The 20,293-nt window shown below is 41.7% G+C and overlaps 1 protein-coding gene across 1 annotated transcript; it reads left to right on the plus strand.

Annotated features, from left to right (window-relative positions):
- Positions 1 to 1,767: 1,767 nt before the first annotated feature.
- BHMT (betaine--homocysteine S-methyltransferase) lies at positions 1,768 to 17,579 on the plus strand. The gene is made up of 8 exons (XM_028529028.2): positions 1,768 to 1,920; positions 5,673 to 5,805; positions 9,762 to 9,880; positions 10,817 to 11,008; positions 11,410 to 11,557; positions 14,394 to 14,576; positions 15,583 to 15,811; positions 16,883 to 17,579. Exons 1-8 carry the CDS (start codon positions 1,888 to 1,890, stop codon positions 17,064 to 17,066), a joined length of 1,221 nt encoding a protein of 406 aa, XP_028384829.1. The 5' UTR covers positions 1,768 to 1,887; the 3' UTR covers positions 17,067 to 17,579.
- The last annotated feature ends 2,714 nt before the right edge of the window (positions 17,580 to 20,293 follow it).

The following is a 20,293-nucleotide window of genomic DNA, read 5'->3' on the forward strand; positions in this document are numbered from 1 at the left end:
GGGGTTTGGGTATGGGGAAGTAGGATAAACTGAGAGGCTGAGGAAAAACAAAAATATTTCAATGGCTGCCTATAAAATTATCTTGGAAAATGTGGAGGTACATATGTGTTTAAATAACTAAAATCCCCTACATTTAAATACAAATCCTTATCCATGCATGTGCACACTTAGACATACACAGTTACTCTGAAGAATAGTACACGGGTAATAGTGGTTGCCTTCCAGGAGGACTTATACTGGGAATAGCAGCTAGGAAAAGACTTAAAAATTGTGGCATGTGTGTCTACATTTTTTAATTATCTATTAAAAAATCACAATTTATTTTTAAATTAAATGCTGCTAGTTCAAAATCTCTTCTAAGTTTGCTGAGTTTGGACGAAGTGTGAAATTGAGAATGTGTGCTTTCAGCTTTCACTGTCGGAGCCCCGATGCCGCTCCCTAGAGCCTGGCACCCACCGCAGCAGCTGCTCCCTGCAGCCCCGGCTGGACTCCGCCTGCTTGGGGACTCCGGTGCTTGAACCGTGGAAAATCTAGTTACTGCGAAGGATGGCGTTACCGTGTTCATCATTCTTCCTGGGCAGGTGAAGTATTAGGTTATTTGAAATACACATATTCATCCATCATCCTTCCATTTTTTCATTTTAAACTTGACAATTATCAGAAGCAAAAGAACTTTTCTCAGTTACATATCAAGTGTACATCATTTAAAAAATTAAATGTGTATCAATTCATCATTTGCTACAGTAATGTTCTTCTTTGTATGTGTTGAAATGAAGACTATTGTTCCACATGCAAATTTCCTCCTGTGCTTTTACTTTGGGTGAAAGAGTCCGAGCTTTGTTTCAGGCTTTTTGTTTGTTCTCTAGGCTATTTACTATATTGTTGTACATTTAAAAAGTAATGCTTTAATTATTTTAGAACCAATGTGTTCTCATTGTAAAGATGTTTTGCAAAATACAGTAAAATAATGAATAAATTAAAAGCAAGCCTCAACTCAAACATCAGCAGGTAACTACTGTTAACACTTCTATTTCCTTCCAGTCTACGTTTTTATACATAGTATTTTCTGTGAATTTTGAAGTCTCTAAAGCACATTTCTACTGTCATGTATAAATGTTAAAAGTCTGCCCTGGTTAAATATTGCAAAGATATTTTTATTAAAAGTGCCTACTAGAACTGCAAGGCTATAAGTTCAGCTCTAAGGGGAGAAGGTCATTTTAAACACACCCACTAATGCAGGGTTAATACAGAAGGGATCCCTTCTGTAAATGCCACTGTTTGAATTCCAGTCATGTTATATAACCGCTGGATGTTTATCACAGAGATGGCACTTAGGGCTGACTTTCAGGGCATGGCCTCCTCACCCAATCATCTTGTCCCACAGCCTTTGACAAATATTTGGGCATGCATGGATTTCGCAGGGACCTTGACAAGCGACTTGCGTAGGTAATGGTGCATGATCCCAGGCAAGGGAGAAGTAAAATCACAATCAGTCACGGGAGGGGCAAAGAGGGACTGTGAGCAGGCAGGTTTCCAGGTTAGAAACCGAGTGAGTGGCCAACTCACAATTATTTTTTTTTCTCCTTTTACTTCTCGCTGTTTTCACCCATTTGGGCGAACAATCTCAATCTTCCCTTCTGATCACCTCCTCTGCAGGGCTGGTTCCCAAGGAGAGGCAGGCCTCAATAAAAGGCTGGTGGGCGTGTTCCCCGCCCAAGGCCAAGGCCGGCAGTTGGACCACAGGGAGGCTAGGGAAACCACCCCACATTCGGGCAGCGAGTATAAAGAGCCCGGCTCCGCCCTGGTACAGCTCTGGGCTTTGCAGGGGGGACTTGCAGGCCTCGTAGGTGCGCATCCGTGAGGAGTTCCAGTCCAGACACCACGAAGATGGCACCCATTGCGGGCAAAAAGGCCAAGAAGGTGAGTCTTTGGGGAACCTGAGGGAGCTCTCCATCCCGGCCGAGGATCTGGCTGCGGACCCACCAACCCTGAACACCCGGGGAGTGCAGAGGCGCCCTTGGAGCCTGACTGTGACAAGAAGGTGCTCCCGTGACTTCTCCGGCAGGACCCCAAGCCACCTCTGAGCCCACATTCCTGCCCTCCACCAAAGCAGTCCTGAGATCTCTATGCCTCTGGACTGGAAGGCGCCGAGACTCACAACATTTTCCGAGTCCTGCACGCCTACGTAAGAACACTCCTCCAGAAGTGCAGCTCCTACACTCACAGGCGGGACTTCCCTCCCCCACAGCAGCTGGCGAAGGGGGTGCCTCGTGGCGTGGGTTCCTGTGTATCCGCCCCCCGCTGTAGCCTCTCTGCCTCCCAGACCAGCCCCGCTGGGAGGCACGGGCGCAGGCTCTGACCGTTTCCAGCACGCGCCTCCTGGCCTCTGCCTTGGGGTCTCTAGGCGCCTCCCAGCGCAGGATTGTATTTTCGCGCAGCTGCACACCGGAGCTTGGTTGGGCAATGGTATGTTTTCGCCCATAGTTTGGTTTCAGTGATGGCTACAAAATGCACCATGCTAGCCTCAAAAATGAGCACAGAGGCCATAAGATATTGAGGACAGGCTGTTAATAAGATTAAAAAACGTCTGCTCCAGCACCCGTTTAACAAGTGCCTATCTTCCCAAAGATACACTTGTTGGGGCAAGTGTTCCAGTCCAGACTGTTGTCCTTGGTGGAGTTTGGGGAATGGATGGATGGCATGGGGACTGATTTCGACTATGGTTGGATGGATGGGAAGAGATGGACAAAGGGAAGAGGGAATGTGCTTGACCCTTAGGTGTCAAAGCACCCAGCCGGGGAGGCCTGGTGGACAGAGGCCCCCAGGGGATGGCAGAGAGGCAGACCTGGCCAGGCCAAATATACCCCCTCGGCCCTAGGAGGGCAGGTCTGCCTCTCATCCTCATTGCCAGCCATCCCTTCCAAATCAAAAATACCTCCACACAAAGAAAAAAGTTAATCCAGTTAAAAAATTTTAAATGTCATGCAGCATTAATAGACGTATGTCAACAATCTGAGGAAGACGTTGAGGTGGCAAATGATTATAGGCTATCAACAGTTCAGTTAGGTTGACATTCTTTACCAATCCATAAATCTTCTAAATAAACAGTTGATGTAAACTGGAAAGAATAATTCCTACAGAAATTTAAAAAATTATATTTAACCCCCATTCACATAGCCAAGAATTCTAAATCACTCCTCAAACTCAAACTCGGAAAATGAAACATTTTAAAGGATTATATAAGCAAACGATGGACATAAAATGGGAAAAAAATGTTTCTTCAGTAATTTTGTTTCCATGCATGTGTCAGTGTTAAAACATGGACAATAATATGTTTATACTTTCGAGTTTAAAATTATATGTCACAAAGCTAACACATGTTCACTGTACACAGCTTGGAAAAGACTTATGGATGCCATCTGCTACATTTTAGTGTATATTCTGCTAGCTTGTTGTCTAGCAAATATGTGCTTTTTATACAAAAATGGTCTGATATTACACATACCGTTTTGTAATACTTTTTCACAAAATGGTATCTTGAGCATTTTTTTCTTAGCACATTCCACTCCTTTTAAAAAGCTGTTTTGCTTAGTAACAAAAAGTCTGAAGTCTAGGTAATTTACACATGCACTAGACTGTAAGAGGATGTTCTTCCTGATGTAATTGTTCAACCCATGAATGAACAACATGGTAATGGAATCACTGCTAACCATTCCACCAGCAAATATCAGATTCTCAGCTACGCTGTGTATTTAAATGTGTGTGGTATAAGGGTTTGAAAACACACATGTGTTCAATGAAAGTTGTTAAGTGACTGAACAAAAATACCATGAACTATTTCAGACAAATGAAAGTTAGCAGCAGGTCATATCTCATTTATTTGATTCTTGTTTTTGTTTTTGATAAACTACACTGACTCTCTCTCTATATATATCTATACACACATATATATAATTTCTTGCTAATTAGGTCATAATCAAAGTTGTGGTGCTAAGATGTAGCATTTAGGCACATTGGAATGATGATGTATTTATATATTTCAAAATTACATGTGATCAATTCTGTATTGTTGTAATTGCTTGTTATCTCATGGACTTTCATGCTTGAAAATTTTTCTGTCTGGAAAGGAGTTTTGGGGACATATACTGTGATCCTCCTATTTTACCTCTTTAAAGTGGAAATGTTAGTTGTATCTTCTCTCTGAGCACTCGACTACCAAAGGGCACAGGAAAGAGCAGGGAAGGGGAACAGGAGGCCCCGGGAAGGTGAGGGAGGACTGTGGATGCAAAATTCTATACATGGCTCTCACGGATTGATGTAACTCTTGATACTGATACATCAGCATTTGCTTTACCAACTGTTACAGCTATAAATGGGGCACAAAACACAAGTACTTTCCAAGTTACTCCATTACAGGGTCTTTTCAGGTCTGACCCACCTTCCCACTCCCATGTACAATCAAATCTAGATACCACTTACAAATCAAAGCATCTGGAGGCCCTACACTCCCCACCTGGCAGACTTAGTGTAAATATTTAGATTCTGGGTCTTAATGCTTCACTTGTAAAATCAGAGAGAATAACCTAAATTGAATATAGGTCATCTTTTATCCTTAAATTTTATGATTCTTTTAAATTAAAAAGAAATGGTTACATTAGAAAATTACTTTCTAATTCACAAAGCCCTTCAAAAATACTGAGTTTGAAATGTATCTATTGAACATGGACACCAGGGTAACTAGTGTTTTGTACTGTGAATGATGCAGATGGTGTGGAGGCTGGGCTGGAAACTGGTTTACAAGTACTTCACTTAGTTGTCTCTTTCCTATTCTTGTCAGCTCACCCATGTATAGTGTAAATACGCATACTCATAACCTCCTGGACAACACAACATAGCTTCTGTCACAAAAACTGAATTTGAACACAAAAGATAGAAGACTTTCAGGGATTTGACCACCTTTGAGGTAGTATCTTCCTCCTCCTGTTTTTACCAAGAATCTTCCGACTTTTCAGTCTTCAAAATGCCTACACAGTATCATATGCCACTCCAACTTCTTTATAAATTTTGATCATCTCTTTGAATATGTGTCTAAGTATTCATTTGAGGATTTACAATAAGACCTTTTCATTTAGCCCTGGCTGGTGTGGCTCAGTGGATTGAGCATTGGCCTACAAACAGAAAGGTCACTGGTTCGATTCCTGGTCAGGGTACATGTCTGGGTTGTCGGCCAGGTCCCAGTCGGGAGCGTGAGAGAGGCAACCAGTCAATGTTTCTTTCACACATTAATGTTTCTCTCCCTCTTTTTCTCCTTCCCTGCCCTCTCTCTAAAAAAAAATAGACAAATAGATTCTTTAAAAAAAATACAACCTTTCATTTAATCCTTCTGCAGGTATATCTTTACACAGCACATTGTTTCACCACATGCTTTAAAACTCTGTAATGTGTCCTAAAAGACCAGCACATGTATATACAAATTTTCATTATATGAGCGTGCAGGCTGTTTGCCTTACAGATAGTACCATGAATTATAAAATATACATGTAAATTCTGAGAACTCTGAAGAAGTCATACTTCTCAAGAATATAATAGCAAAAGTACTAAAGATAGAAAATTGTCTACACAATTCAAGTAACTCCTTTTCTTCCCCTCGTCCCCCTCATCTGTAATTTCAGGGCATCCTAGAACGTTTAAACTCTGGAGAGGTTGTGATTGGAGATGGAGGGTTTGTCTTCGCACTGGAGAAGAGGGGCTACGTGAAGGCAGGCCCCTGGACCCCCGAAGCTGCTGTGGAGCACCCAGAAGCAGGTTGGTGCCTTGCTCATAAAAGAGAACTTGGAATTGACCCAAGTCTAGATGCACACCATCAAACAGATACATTCCTGCCACATTTTACAAATACTTATTAAGGCCTGCTGGGCACTATACTAGTTGTGTAAATGTCGACTCACATGTTGAATAAGCACAACAGCCCTCCTTGTTGCTGTCACCTGCATTTACCTCTTGGTCCCTGACCCTCACTCTAGAGTCTAGTACTTTGCTCACCGCCTTCCCCTCTGTCCCTCTCTCCCTCACCTCTCTGGGTGACTTCATTGTCCACACAGATGATCCATCCGGCACTCTTCCTGTTGATGCCTTGATCTGCTCCTCAGCTCCAACTGAACTGCACCTCCACAGCCCCCCTCAGCCACCTGATCCAAGACCTCGCCATCATCAATAGCTGTGCACGTCTGAAATCACAGTTGCCAGGATTCCCTCTCTGACCACCCCCTCCCACCTCTCCTGCTCCCTTTCTCTAACACTGCCACTCCCTGACCTTGTCGAGACTCTCAGTTCTTCCTTCCATTTTGGTGTTTGTTATCCATTCCCCTGCATGTGTCCACCTTGCCTCCTTATCCACTCTAAGTTAAATGGTACAGTTATCAATCAGGGTCTCACAGATAGGCTCTCCTCCATTGTACATGTGCCACCTAGTTAAATACATTGTATACTAGCCCACTCAATTTAAATTCAACTGTCTGCCTATCCTGTACCTGTATGCACGCAACTACTCTCATTTTACTTTTTTGACCACAAAGTGTTTATGGCCAGGAGGGGAGTTGGGATGGAATCTGAAGGCGATTATATGTGTATGGATAATATCTCCCAGTTATATACGTACAGGGCATAGTTTGATTTTACCCTCATAACTTTACTTGAGAAATGCAAGTCTTTGGAATTCCACAGTGAACTCTAAAAGGTCAAATAAGACTTTGCAGCATTTCTTCAGTGGGATACCAAACTCGCAGCAAAATCATTTGGGGGCACATGTGGCCTGAACTATTGTGGGATATTTATAATTGTGTGACTAATGATTTAGTGTGGTTAGTCATATAATTTGAAGCAAAAAAAAAGTATTAATGTATTTAACTGGGGCCAGGGGGTTACTGCCTCAAGCCCTGATGAGAGTATTAGATAATATATAGCATATATACTGTATTCACTTTCTAAAATTCCCAAAATTCTGGATTCCAAGACACATTTGGTCCCAGAATGGCTTGGATAAGGGATTACAGACTGGCAGCGTAACCTTCTCTGTCTCACCGTGCCCGGCACTGGGAAGTTGAGCCCAGGCACCAGTCCTGCAGAAATATTTCAGGTGTAGTCCAGCTGCCAGGAAATTTTCAGAGTTTATCTCGGGGCTAGCTCTCACCCAGCCTAAATTAGAAGAGCACCTGCAGCTACACAAATTCATTTGCATAAGTTAACATAAAAACTGCTCGCCACTCTCTGTCAGAGCATGAATTCTTCAGACATCTTTCATTCCCCCAAAATGCTAAGCACATCTGCCATCATGAGGCATTTGGAAGACTACCTAGCAAATAGTGGTGATGATGATGGCAATTTGCCTTTATGTTTAATATATTAAGAACAAAATTCAACTAAATGGCCACAAAATTCATGTCTTTCTGTATTTTTTCAATTAACAGATAAATGTATCACAAGTGAGGTTTTTTCCTAATGATTTAGAAATTAAAAATGGATGGTTATCCTTAAGAAACCCTAGTGCTGTAGGTCACACAGACTCATGGGATTTTGAAACTCCCTTTTCATGGTAGAGATGAAGAAATTGCCACCTTGTTGGGGTAGGTAATGGCTTGCCCAACATCACACAGTTGATTCTAGCAGAGTCAGGAAGATTCCAGGTTCACTGACCTTTTGTGCCTATTACCTTTCCCCTATACAGTGTTACATTTAAAAACAGTGAGAATGTAAGAATTTTTAAGGAAACCAACTCAGCATCTTAGTCAAGAGATGTGTAACATTTAGCTTCTGTGATGCTAAAATAAGACTAATTTCATAAGGAGTTTAAAGCCATATCATGAGTGTGATTAATTAGTGTATGTTTTGTCTTTGTCACTGAGACCAGTCATACCCTATTATTGGTTAGAGGATGAAGACTCAGGAGTCTTAAGATGAGAGGAAACAGAAAATAGAAATTGAAAGAATACTCAGAAATTGCCAGATTAATTCTCCTACTGAAGTTTATGCCAAAAATTGCAGTTCTTGCACTCAGTGGAATCAGTATTGAATTTGGCAAGGAGTTTGGGTTTGCTGGGGCTGGAGGGTTTGGGGCATTTGCATTCATAATAATTGACCCCAGGCCAGTCTAAGTTAGGTCACACTTTGAGAAGCACTGCAGTTTTAAGAAGCATCATGGAATAAATCACTTAAGAGCAAGGAATGTACATATACACAATTTGCATACCATTTCAAACTTTTTTCACAGAGCCTCTGGAAATACACCCAAGGACACCCTGGGTAGACTTCCTGTTTATAACCCGCGTCACTCTGGTGTCCAGGTCCCTGGTCCACAGGCCCTGCACCCCTGCTCCAACCGCAGCACCTCATCTGACCAATATATATGGGAACTCCACATAGGTGTTCTTAATTGGTTCTGTTGCTAATTAAAACAAGTGTGAATCCCTATAATTTAGGCATCCTTTTAAATTCCCACTGAGAACTAAAGTTTCTATGATTTAAAAAATGAAGATTTGGCTTCTAGCTTAGAAACCCATTTTCTAAAATTTAAAAGCTTTTTTTGCCTCACTTACTTGTTCATTTGAAAACAAACACTGAGCTCCCCATGTTCTCTGTGGTCTATTCGGCACCTGGGATGCAGAGATGCCAGATTCATCTCCAGCCTCAGCCCCGGGGGGTAAGAACTCCGTGTCCTAATAACTTCCTGGCTTCTAGTGCAGTTGCTTCCAGACCTTTGGATTTTACAGGTCTCTGAAATTTCAAAATAAATATCAGGGGCTTATATTGGATTGCTGATTTCTTACTTTGCCCAGTTAATTCCCCTGACAAAACAAACACCAGCTAAGTGTCACTGCCATTTTACAAAATAAGCATGTTTCCAATCTCTTAGAATGGTGGTTCTCAACAAGGCTGAAAATAAGAATCAGTGGGGGACCTTAAAAAAAAGTCTGTGCCCTGCCCCAAACCAATTAAATTGGAATATCTATGGGATTATTCTAGTGTCCATAATATTTTAAAAGCTTGCAGGGTATCTAGTGGGCAACCAGGGGTTAGGACAACTATTTTAGAGCAGAGGATAGATAATTCTTTAAATTTAATACATTTGGTTGTATGGAAAAAATTCTTATTATATTTCCTCTAACCTGGGAAAGCTTTGCTATTTTGGCATTCATCCATGGACATGTTTGGGAATCTTACTCCAATTCTTATCTTACTCATTTTTCAGAAACACCAAGCTAATCACATCACTCAATTTCTTACAAACTATTGGTTTTGCCCCCACACTTACGGTCTGGAGCCTACACTCCTTGGAACAGCGTGCTATGCCGTGCACACTCTGTCTGCCAGGCTGCCTCTCCAGCTGCATCTCCCATCACTTCCCCAACACGTCCTCAACTTCGGCTGCTCAGACTAACTGCCCTTTCCCCGAAAGCCACTCCTGTTTTTGCTCAGGCTGTTCCCTCTGTAGGGAACAGCCTTCCCTACCTCCTCTACCTGGCAAAAATTCGGAAACGATTCCCCCTCTCTGGGACCTCCCTCTTTCCTTTACCCTGCTCCATGGTGGAAATCCCTCCTTTGGCAAGAGACCCAGATCACCTCTCATTAGCCCCCAGGATGCATGTATGCCAAACAACCAGGAATTTAAGCAGATATTTTCATATTTACTTATCTTAGAGCTTTTTGGAAACATCACAGGTTAATAATCTGATAACAATTAATGCCTGTCTTATTCAATCTCCCAGTTCGCCAGCTGCACCGGGAGTTCCTCAGAGCTGGATCGAACGTCATGCAGACCTTCACCTTTTATGCGAGTGAAGACAAGCTGGAGAACAGGGGCAACTATGTTGCAGAGAAAATATCCGTGAGTAACACTACCCATGGCTCTCTTAGAAGGGTGTAGTATATACATATGTCATCACCAAAGTTCTTACAGAGAAAACGTTGAGTCTCGTCACAGTGTTGTCTTATTTTAAATAATACAGCAATGAAATATCTGGAGTTCCCCAAATTGACAGAAAGGTATTTAATGAAGCAGATCAAAGAAGAGGCATGTAATGATTAATGATTTTCCCAGTCTCCTAAGTTGCTGAGTGGGTATCCTTACAGATTCTTACACCCTCACAGTTTTTAATGTGGTGCAATATATGGGAAAGGTCACAGGCACAAGGAATCAGCGAACCTGGAATCTTCCTGACTCAGCTACAGTCATCTGGGTGATGCCATTGGGCAAGCTGTTTACCTACCCCAACAAGGTGGCAATTTCTTCATCTGCAATAAAAAGGGAGTTTTAAAAATCCCACAAGTCTGTATGGCCTATAGCACAGTGGTTGAGGGCATGTCCATTGTTAGTGTCTAAATAATTAGAAAAGACCTTACCTGTGATACATTTATCTGTTCATTGAGAAAATACAGAAAGACAAAAAGTCATGAATTTTGTTGTCATTTTAATTGAATTTTATTTTTATTTGTCAAAAAGATAAATCATTATCATGATCACCACAATTCTTCTAAGTGCAGCTTAGGCATTGAAAGATACCAGATCTTTTTATGTAAAGGCTTTTACCCTCTTACAGGTCTTTGGTATAATGCAGTAGCCTAGATACCATCATTAGATTTCTTTTTTCATCACTATTATTGGTATTTTGTTACTGCACATCGCTCAACTTGGGAAAGCACTGAACTATTCCACCACTGTCATTTTCTGGAATCAAATCACGACTGAGATGTGTACATTTGAATAATAATTTGATTCAATGTCAAATGAAAATGTTGATGTATTATGTACTCACGATTTTAGGGGAACAAAGTCAACGAAGCTGCTTGTGACATTGCCCGGCAAGTGGCTGAGGAGGGAGACGCTTTGGTGGCAGGAGGCGTGAGTCAGACGCCTTCATACCTCAGCTGCAAGAGTGAAACTGAAGTGAAAAAAGTATTTCAGCAACAGTTAGAGGTCTTTCTGAAGAAGAACGTGGACTTCTTGATTGCAGAGGTAAACAAAGCAGTCAAAGATGAGAGAAATACACTTAGCACATTTTCTCTGCCTTTTGCTTTCCTGACGACCATGTGAGATTAGGTGCCAATCATGACTAGTAATAGTAATATTTAGCTTTGAAATCTTTTTGCAATTTTGGGTTTCTACTAACTTTGATTCAGTTAATCTAGAACAATGTTCTTCAAACCTTTTGACTGCAATTCACAGTAAGAAATCACCTTTCTCATCCATTTAAAAATGCTAATGCTTTTCAATTTCAAATTCTCAATATTCAAAATATTTCCAACTCAGAGTCTGAAAGTCACATATGTAGTGATAATTAATTTAGCAATAGAATAAGTTTTCAAATTGTTCTAGACAAGTAAGATTAAAAGCACCTTAACCTTACCTTATTTCAGTATTTTGAACATGTTGAAGAGGCAGTGTGGGCAGTGGAAACCTTGAAAACATCTGGGAAGCCAGTGGCAGCGACCATGTGCATCGGCCCCGAGGGGGATCTGCATGGTGTGAGCCCCGGCCAGTGTGCCGTGCGCCTGGTGAAAGCAGGTGATGGCGAACTTTGGCTGGTTTGCAATTAGTGGGTCTTTAAAATAACATACAGATGCAGTTCCAATCTATGAAGCACTAGATACTATTTTTATTAACAGAAAAATCATTCATTTACTTTTTTAGGAATATTGATATTATTGAGTTCTATGAAGGAAAATGTTTAAAAAGGAAAAAAAAACAATACACTCACTACCAGCCTTTTGAAAGGAGCCATTAGACCTATGCTGAAGGTGTGACAACTAGAGATGGGAAGGATTTTGGTACTCAGAAGGAGCATTTGGAAAAATCGTGTTTTATTTTAAACTTATCTCAAGTTGAGGTCTTTAAACATTAATAACTTTTAAGTCAGTTGTCCTCTTTGCCAAAGTTTTTCCGTTCTCATAAATTATTGGTATGCTTTGCTTTTTATAACTGACTTGATAAATTTTAAAATCCTTTGATATGAAATACTGATCACTGGATTTATCTTTTTATGTAATTTTCATTTCAGTCAGGGAAATAACAGATTGTTTTCAGCGCTGCCTCATTTTAAACCCAAGGAATAGCTCAGTGTCAGTGGAAGAGTCCAGCTGGCTTTGTGGGATAGAGAGAGTTTAGGTGGCTATTTGTTTAATTCCTGACTTTTATCTGACTCCTGATATTTCATGAAAGTCACTTTATGCTGGTCATTGACAATAACAGTTACTTAGGTTTAGAAGTGAGGTTGGATAGTTCTAATTTTTGATTGGTAATATAAAAAAGGGAGGAGAAGCAAGTTCATCTGTTTAAAAAAGACCAGAGGAGGCCTTCATCATCACCATTGTTAACTGGCAAGGATTCTTGGCCTACATCTCATCCTTCCTTTGCAATTCTGTTCAGAGTAGGTGCAGGCACAGTGTTTGAAATCACTGTACTGTATTTATAACTTTGTAGCAGTGCCCACTTATCTCATTTGTTTATCTCTTTAATGTCTGACTCTCACTAGACTTTAAAATCTAAGGGGGCAGGGACTCTGTTTGTCTCAGCATTGAGTACCCTGGGCTTAGGACATAGTAGGTTCATAATAAATATCTGTCTAATAAATGCATCTAATATCCATCTAATGTGTCTATCTTCCAATATTAGTTCAAACTCTACCTGCATGGATGCTTACGTAATGACTCCTACCCCAAGATCACTCCTTCCTCTTAGGAACTATAACACTTTCTGTTTATACCCCTCATTTAGAATATCCTCAGTCAACATTTTTAAATTTGTGACAATGTTAAGAGGGTTCTGTTGTCAAATACATTTAGAAAATGCTGTGTTATACCAAGTTAAGCAGGTCTCTTTACTACAGAAGTTGTCTGAGCCTTTGATGTGTTCAGATACACTGGCAGTGTCCAGGAGGGGATATGGTAAACAGCTACTGTCTAACTTAACTGATCACAGAACATTATTTTCATGGAGCAAACCTTGGAAAGCCCTGTGCTAAATTATGGAATCCTTGGTGTCAGGGACCATATATTTCTCTAGAACCCCAACAGGGGTATCCAACCTTTTGGCATCTCTGAGCCACACTGGATGAAGAGTTGTCATGGGCCACACATTAAATACATTGTGACACATAATCACAAAACAATCTCATAACATTCATTAAATTTATGATTTTTTGTTGGGCCACACTCACAGCCATCCTGGGCTGCATGTGGCCCGTGGGCCACAGGTTGGACACCCCCACACAAGGACCCTTATACCTAATGGACATCCAATAAATAGCCAACATAGGATTAACTCAGTGTAATGAAGTCAAGCAAGGAAAGAAAAACTCTGGCAGAGAACATGCAAAGGAAAAAAAAGAAAAAGAAAGAAAGGTAATCAAGATCCGAGCGGTTGAGTAGACAAGACTGGAACATAATGGCAAGGTCAGTTGAGAGAGATACATTTGGGAGAGTTCTGGATATAGATGGTATTGAAAAGAGGGTGTAGGGGAAGAGCAGAAGATGGCTCAGTGGGATCCTGGGACACTGCAGGATTGAAAAGTTCAGGCTTGAGGAAGGGTGGGCCTGTAACACCCCCAAAACGTTTCCAGAGAGGCAGTAGCAACACTCAGGGAATATGAGAAGTTCTCAGAAGCTAAGAGGAAGGGAGTGTTGATGAGGGAGGGAGGGGTCCAACAGACTAATCACTGCTGAGAGGTAGAGCAAAATGAGAACAGGAAGCAATTACTGGATTTGGCAAGACTGAGGTCTCGGGTGCCCCTACAAAAGCTAATTCAGAGGAGTAACCAGGAGGGAGGCCTGATTAGAAGAAGAATGAGGAGCAAACTGCAGACCCAGCCCAGTGAGGACCGCTGAGACGCCTGCCACTGAACACTGGCTGCCACAGCTTGTGGAGTCAGCAATGCTGCTCCTGGAATCTGAGTGTAGTGACACTATTAAATTGGCCTGATAAAAGGGAACATTGATTTATTCCTCGAATGAGTGGTATGGCAACCAGGGGTGCAAGCTAGCAGCTGGAAGTGCTAAATATTTATTGTGCTTGCAATATAATGTCAGAAATTGAAAATTTGACTACTAAAATTTGAAGTTTAAAAAACTCTAATAATGATTTCTTTGAAAAAAGATGGACAGCTAAGTGTGCATAGATGACACTTCAATTATACCAGGCTCTTCAAAGTACTTGCCACAGAGAGTACGTGCTGCTTGTTAGCAATCACTCTTGCTCAAAGGTGAGATACATTTCCAGGGAGTAAGGGTCAAATGCTGTACTTCCAAATGCACTGTTCCAAATAAAAGCTCCCCAATTAAGAAAGGAGGGTCAGGCCCCCTAGTATTCTCATAAATCCCTAAAGCTAAAATGTTCTCACTTGTAGGAGCTTCCATCATCGGTGTGAACTGCCACTTCGACCCCACAATCAGTCTGCAAACAGTGAAGCTCATGAAAGAAGGCCTGCAGGCCGCCGGGCTGAAAGCTCACCTGATGAGCCAGCCGTTGGCCTACCACACTCCCGACTGCGGCAAACAGGGGTTTATCGATCTGCCGGAATTCCCCTTCGGTAAGACAGACAGTCTACTGTATATACTGCCTCAATGTCTTTATGTTTGACAAATTCCTGATAAATCTATTGCCAGAGAGGTTTATCACAGTAAACAAATGTCTTCCTGTCTCTTTAGGCTCAGATATTCTCCCTGCAGCCACAAATCCCTTGATATTAGACAGTCATAGAAGGAAAAGAAGGGACCAGCAAGCAAAAAAGACCTCTGAACTTAAGTGTAAAATCAAAGTTGAAGCAACACCTAGTTAGACAACCAGCTAGCCATGCGTGTCGGTTGGTAAAAAGAATGCCCTCATGGGCGGGATCAGCAAAGATTTTTGTTCTGGTTCCAGCCCTGTTGCTGAGTTGTGTAACCTTTGCAGAATTCCCTAGCTCCTCCAGGTCTTAATTTTCTCAGAAAAATAAGACGGTTAGAACCAGTTACCTCCAACATAATTTTCTCTTATTTTTAATGTTACTCAGACACTCCACGGTTTGAGAGTGGAGAGAAGATACCATCACTGGGCTAGTGTATGGCAAATTTGAATGAAGAGACCAAGCAGATGAAGTGAGGGCATGCCTGCAGTCTAGGTAGAGAAGAAAGTCCTGTAGCATGTTTTGGAAATGGGGGTGGGTCTCCTTTGAAAACCAAGCCCAGAGATATCGGCGGGGCTGGAACACGGCCAGTCTCCTATTTCATTCTAAGGTCTTCATACCTTACCCCATTTCCTTTAGGGACCATCCCTTCTGCCATATTATGTTGGTCTCGCAGACGAACCTGATATAATGCAGGAGAGGGCTACACAAGGATGAGAATGTCAGAGGGCAGGGTTCATCTGAAAGGCCAGCTATCACAACAGTTGAAACTGGATACATAGACACAAAGTAGCTAACAGCTTTGAGAAGTTAAGAAATTAAGTGTTGACAAATTATTTAACTCACTTATTCAAGATTATTTGCTTAATTAGAGTTGTCCATTTTAAATATTTTTTTAAAAAGAACTTGAGCATAATGCGATTTGTTGCAGGACTGGAGCCCAGAGTTGCAACCAGGTGGGATATTCAGAAATACGCCAGAGAGGCCTACAACCTGGGGGTCAGGTACATAGGCGGGTGCTGTGGATTCGAGCCCTACCACATCAGGGCGATTGCAGAGGAGCTGGCCCCAGAAAGGGGCTTTTTGCCGCCGGCCTCAGAAAAGCATGGCAGCTGGGGAAGTGGATTGGACATGCACACCAAACCGTGGATTAGAGCCAGGTAGGCACCTTCAAACTCTATTTGCCAAACCAAACTCATGTAGATTATGAATATGCCCAAGTGAGGTCATTATAAAGACTGCAGCTAACTTGCCATGTGATGGGAAAGAGTCCATTATCCTCCTTAAATGCTCTCACAGAGATGTTTGTAAAACAACCTTATGGAGTGATTTCTAGAGAAGGCTTTAGGAATATACAATGTAAATAACATAAGTTGCAATGAAATATGATTTCATGCTCTAAGAAAGCACCATCCATGTGGTGGACACTAACATTGAATCAATTGATTATTTAAGATTTAAGTATAACTTAAGTATAACAAATATTAATTAAGTGTCTGTTCTGTGCCAAGTACAATTCCTGGAGCTGGGAAGAGAGTGGTGAATAAGATAGAAAAGGTCTTTGTCCTCGAAGTTTACATTCCAGCGGAGAATGGCATATTGAGAAACTAGAAACTTAAGAATACCAGGGACAGAATTTGATAGAAGACACAAGCCAAGAAGAGGAGGCAACCTTTTATTTATGCTCACTAGCTGAGTGTGAACTCATCCCCAAAGCAATGATGAGCCTGGAGGGTCACAAGTGGTCCAGGACAAGATTTGCAAGTTAGCAAGGTTTAACAGCTTTGAGACAGGGGAACCTGTGAGGAAGCCTTTGATAGAATATCAGATGTGATGAGGCTTGGACTAGAGGAGACAGTGGAGAAAGAAAGGAGGAGGAGGCAGGACCCATGGAGTGAGAGGTGCAGAAGTGATGTGGTTTGGGGGAGAATAGTAAACGTGGGCTCAGCTGGTTTATGCATAGAGTACCAGAAAGTGAGGTTCGGGAGGTAGGTCCATCAGATAGAAAATGTCCCTATTCTAATTCTTAACTTTTGATCCCTATTCACATGTTAAAAAGAAGTTGAAAGTAATTTTAGACATACAGATTCTGAGGGGAAAAGATTTAGTACAGAATAACAAATGTGTTTTAATGGACATAGTCTCAAGAATGCAAAGATGGAAGTACTCCAGTTCAGCGACACAGGGATCGACACTCAGGGAGGATTCTAATGTGTGTCTTGCTCACCCAGGGCGAGGAAGGAATACTGGGAGAATCTTCGGATAGCATCAGGAAGGCCATACAACCCTTCAATGTCAAAGCCCGATGCCTGGGGAGTGACCAAAGGAACCAGGGAGCTGATGCAGCAGAAGGAAGCGACAACTGAGCAGCAGCTGAAAGAGCTCTTTGAAAAACAGAAATTCAAATCTGCGTAGTAACCTCAGTGGAACCCAATTTTGTGAATTCTTCTATGCTTGGGCCACAGTCCTTAGAAATAAGGAAAAGATGGTTAAAATAACAATGCTCATATTAACACCAGCCTACACATAAAATCTGTACGAGCTGAACAAAATAGAATTACAAATACCACCTGAAAGTTTTAAAAGTATGTCTTAGAACTTTCCTCAGAAGCAAAATAAGTACAAAGTAAATCTTAAGCAGGTTTGCTAAGCACCCACCATGAATAAGGTATTAAAGAAATTGCTGTGACCAAGGAAACGTAATTCGGACATTAATCCCACTTCAAGAAGTTTTCAGGCTAGTAAGGAGGATTAGACATGAACTGTCAAATGGCTCAGAAACCAGACAGGGACAGATGAAGTGATATACGGAAGTGACTTCCAAGCTCCTTTGAATGTGACTCTTAGCAAGCAACACGATTTACATAATGACCCAGTAAAGCACATACTATGCAACCATTGAAATAAAATGTGTGATCTATTCCGATATTTTGTATTCCATCTTATTTTAGTAATAAAACATACTGGTTGAGATCCTTCAAATTGGTTTTATGACCCATCAATAAGTTTTGGCTCACACTTTGAAGAACACTGCTATGGGACCCTTCAGCTATGGGGACTTTCCTACTTCTTGAAGTTTACTCTTGGAAGATCAGTGATACGGGACCTATTAATAAGTATCCAAAGCCCAGAGTCCTGCTCTCAGAGTTCCAGAGCTTTTCTCATTAGCTGGTCCATTTCTACCACTAGGAAACATACCAACCAATAGGGAGGGGGTGAGAGGGACTTGTATCCAGACCTTCTCCATTCTACTCAAAACTGAATCCACCTAAATGCCTCCAGTAAGTTAGTCTGAGGAGCAGCAAGTGTGTGCTACTTTGGCAGCTTAAAAAAACAGAAATTCTCCAAACTCTATTCAGGTTCACCAGATTGAGAAATATATTTTTACCTGATAATACCTACTCTCTCATGAGAGGTCAAGCCTGAAGGTACAAGACCATTAGAATGAACATAGCCACTCTTCATGGTTTAGGAAAGGGTTCATGTTGCTTTCGAAACATTCTGAGATTGGTCAGCTTTTTTGAAATTATAATTTCTTCTATTAAACACATAAGAACAACAAGACTATCTTGGTTGTATTAGATTTTTATTTTCATTCTATGATTTGCTAAGTCCTATATGGAATCTCTATACCTCAATTTATCCACCGATTAAAAAAATAATACTATCTTCCTTCTTCACAAGTATGCTAGAGTTTTAAAGAAGAAGGCTGTATTTAAAAAGAAAAAAATTTCCAGAATTTTCTTACAAAGATAATTAGTAATCCATCCCTCACCCCCCAATGCACAGGAATGGGGCCAGAGCAGCACAGCTCTCGGAGGCTGCATATAACTGAGGTGAAATTAGAAAAGAATAAATGGCACTTTTTTTCACAAAATTGCTATGTATAATTTTTAACCCTAAATAAGATTCAATATGAATGCTTCCATTTATAGATAGACACTTTTATTTGATTTACTATTATATTACTGTATAAGATGCTTGCCCCTTTGATATGCTTTTCAGAACTTTATTGCCACACAAAACATTGTAAAATCAAACCATTCTTGCTGTATTTATTTTTTAAAAATTTTATTGTCAACACAATTACAGATGACTCTCATTCCCTTCTAAAGGAATTATAGTGAAGATGCGCTTGAAAAACTATATGTCAACACTGCCTCCTAGTGGCATATTTTATATTTTGAAAAGAAATTGAAATTCAGCAAATAGTGGCAAGATGGTGGTAGAGTAGGAGACTTTATCTGGCACAGCCTCCCAGAACCAAGCTGAAAATAAAGAGGAGAACATCCACCCGAAATAAACAACTGATGACTAAACAACTGAAGAGGAGATACTTAACCAAGGAGGGGCAGAAACCACCAGTAGAAAGGGCAGGGATGTGAAAGGGCGCAGGACCACTTTCATGGATGCGGGCCAAGCGGCACAGCTGTGGGAGCTTTCCCCAGTGAGGAGTGAGGCCTGGACCTCACCCTGGGCTCCCAAGCACAGAGCACCCGTGTAGGGATCACCCCCCTAGACAGCATCCAGCGGTGAAAAGCCATGTTTTCTTTTTGTTTTGTTTTACCCTCCAGACAAAGACAGAACTTGCTGGAGATAGCCACTTTTTTCTTTTTTCCATTCTTTTGTTCTAAAGGGCAAACTCACCAGTGTTTGCATTCTGAGCCACTCACCTTGGGCTCAGGCAAAGAAAGGGAGGGCAGCACAGTCGAGTCAGTCGAGGAGAGTCTGGAGTGGCAGGCTTCGGGGAGAGGTATGAGGGAATGGCTGCTGGGTTCCCCATGTCAGGATATAACACCTTACTCCAGCAGTCTTTTTCTTGAGAAGAGCAACCTCCTCCCAGGGGAAAAACGATTACTCCACCCTGTGGGAAACCATTTGCTCCAGCGTTGAGAAGGCTCCTAGCTCCATCCTCCGGAATCTTACTTGCCACACCCATTATAATTTTGATGTGGTTGTGTGAAGAGGCAAGCTATGCCTGCCTATGCTGCCATCTTGACTGGAGGTCCCACTATACCCACTGGAATCCTTCCTGTCCCACCAGCATCCTTTTTTTTTTTTACATTTATTTTTTTATTTTTAAAGTTTTATTTCTTTCTTAATTTCCCCCAACCTGCATCTTATCCCTTGCTGAGGAAACAGCAACACAGGTGAACTTATGGGTGATAGAGACAGGCTCTAGGGCACAGCCATTCCATATACTTTCCCTGGAACCAGGCTGGCACTTGCTCCTCACCAGAGAGGAACACCCAAACTCTGGGATCTGGAGGCCCCATCCACTACCCTACTAGGGGCTTTGCCCTGCTAAGTTCACAGAAATAATCTGGGACAAACTCAGACTGTGAACATACTCACTATCTCCTGTGAAGTCTGAAAGGCATCTCTCATAGGAGATCCAGGGGTCCCATCCTTCAGATTCTACCAGAAGCCTTCTCAGAAACAGATGGGTTAGTGGCTAGACTAAGACTAATAGCAGAATGAAGACAGAGGGAGGTAGAAGTGGTTCCAGCAGTGCCTTCAGTTGTTAGTTGCCAATCCCTGGGCCCAGTACTGATAAAAAGTCAGATTTACAGAGCAGCAAGGCCCATCCCAGATGCAGCCAAGCCTGAAGGAGGCAGCCACAAACTGTGGATCTCTCATAG

The sequence above is a fragment of the Phyllostomus discolor genome, chromosome 3 (assembly GCF_004126475.2).
Source record: "Phyllostomus discolor isolate MPI-MPIP mPhyDis1 chromosome 3, mPhyDis1.pri.v3, whole genome shotgun sequence".
In the NCBI taxonomy this organism is placed as follows: Eukaryota; Metazoa; Chordata; class Mammalia; order Chiroptera; family Phyllostomidae; genus Phyllostomus; species Phyllostomus discolor.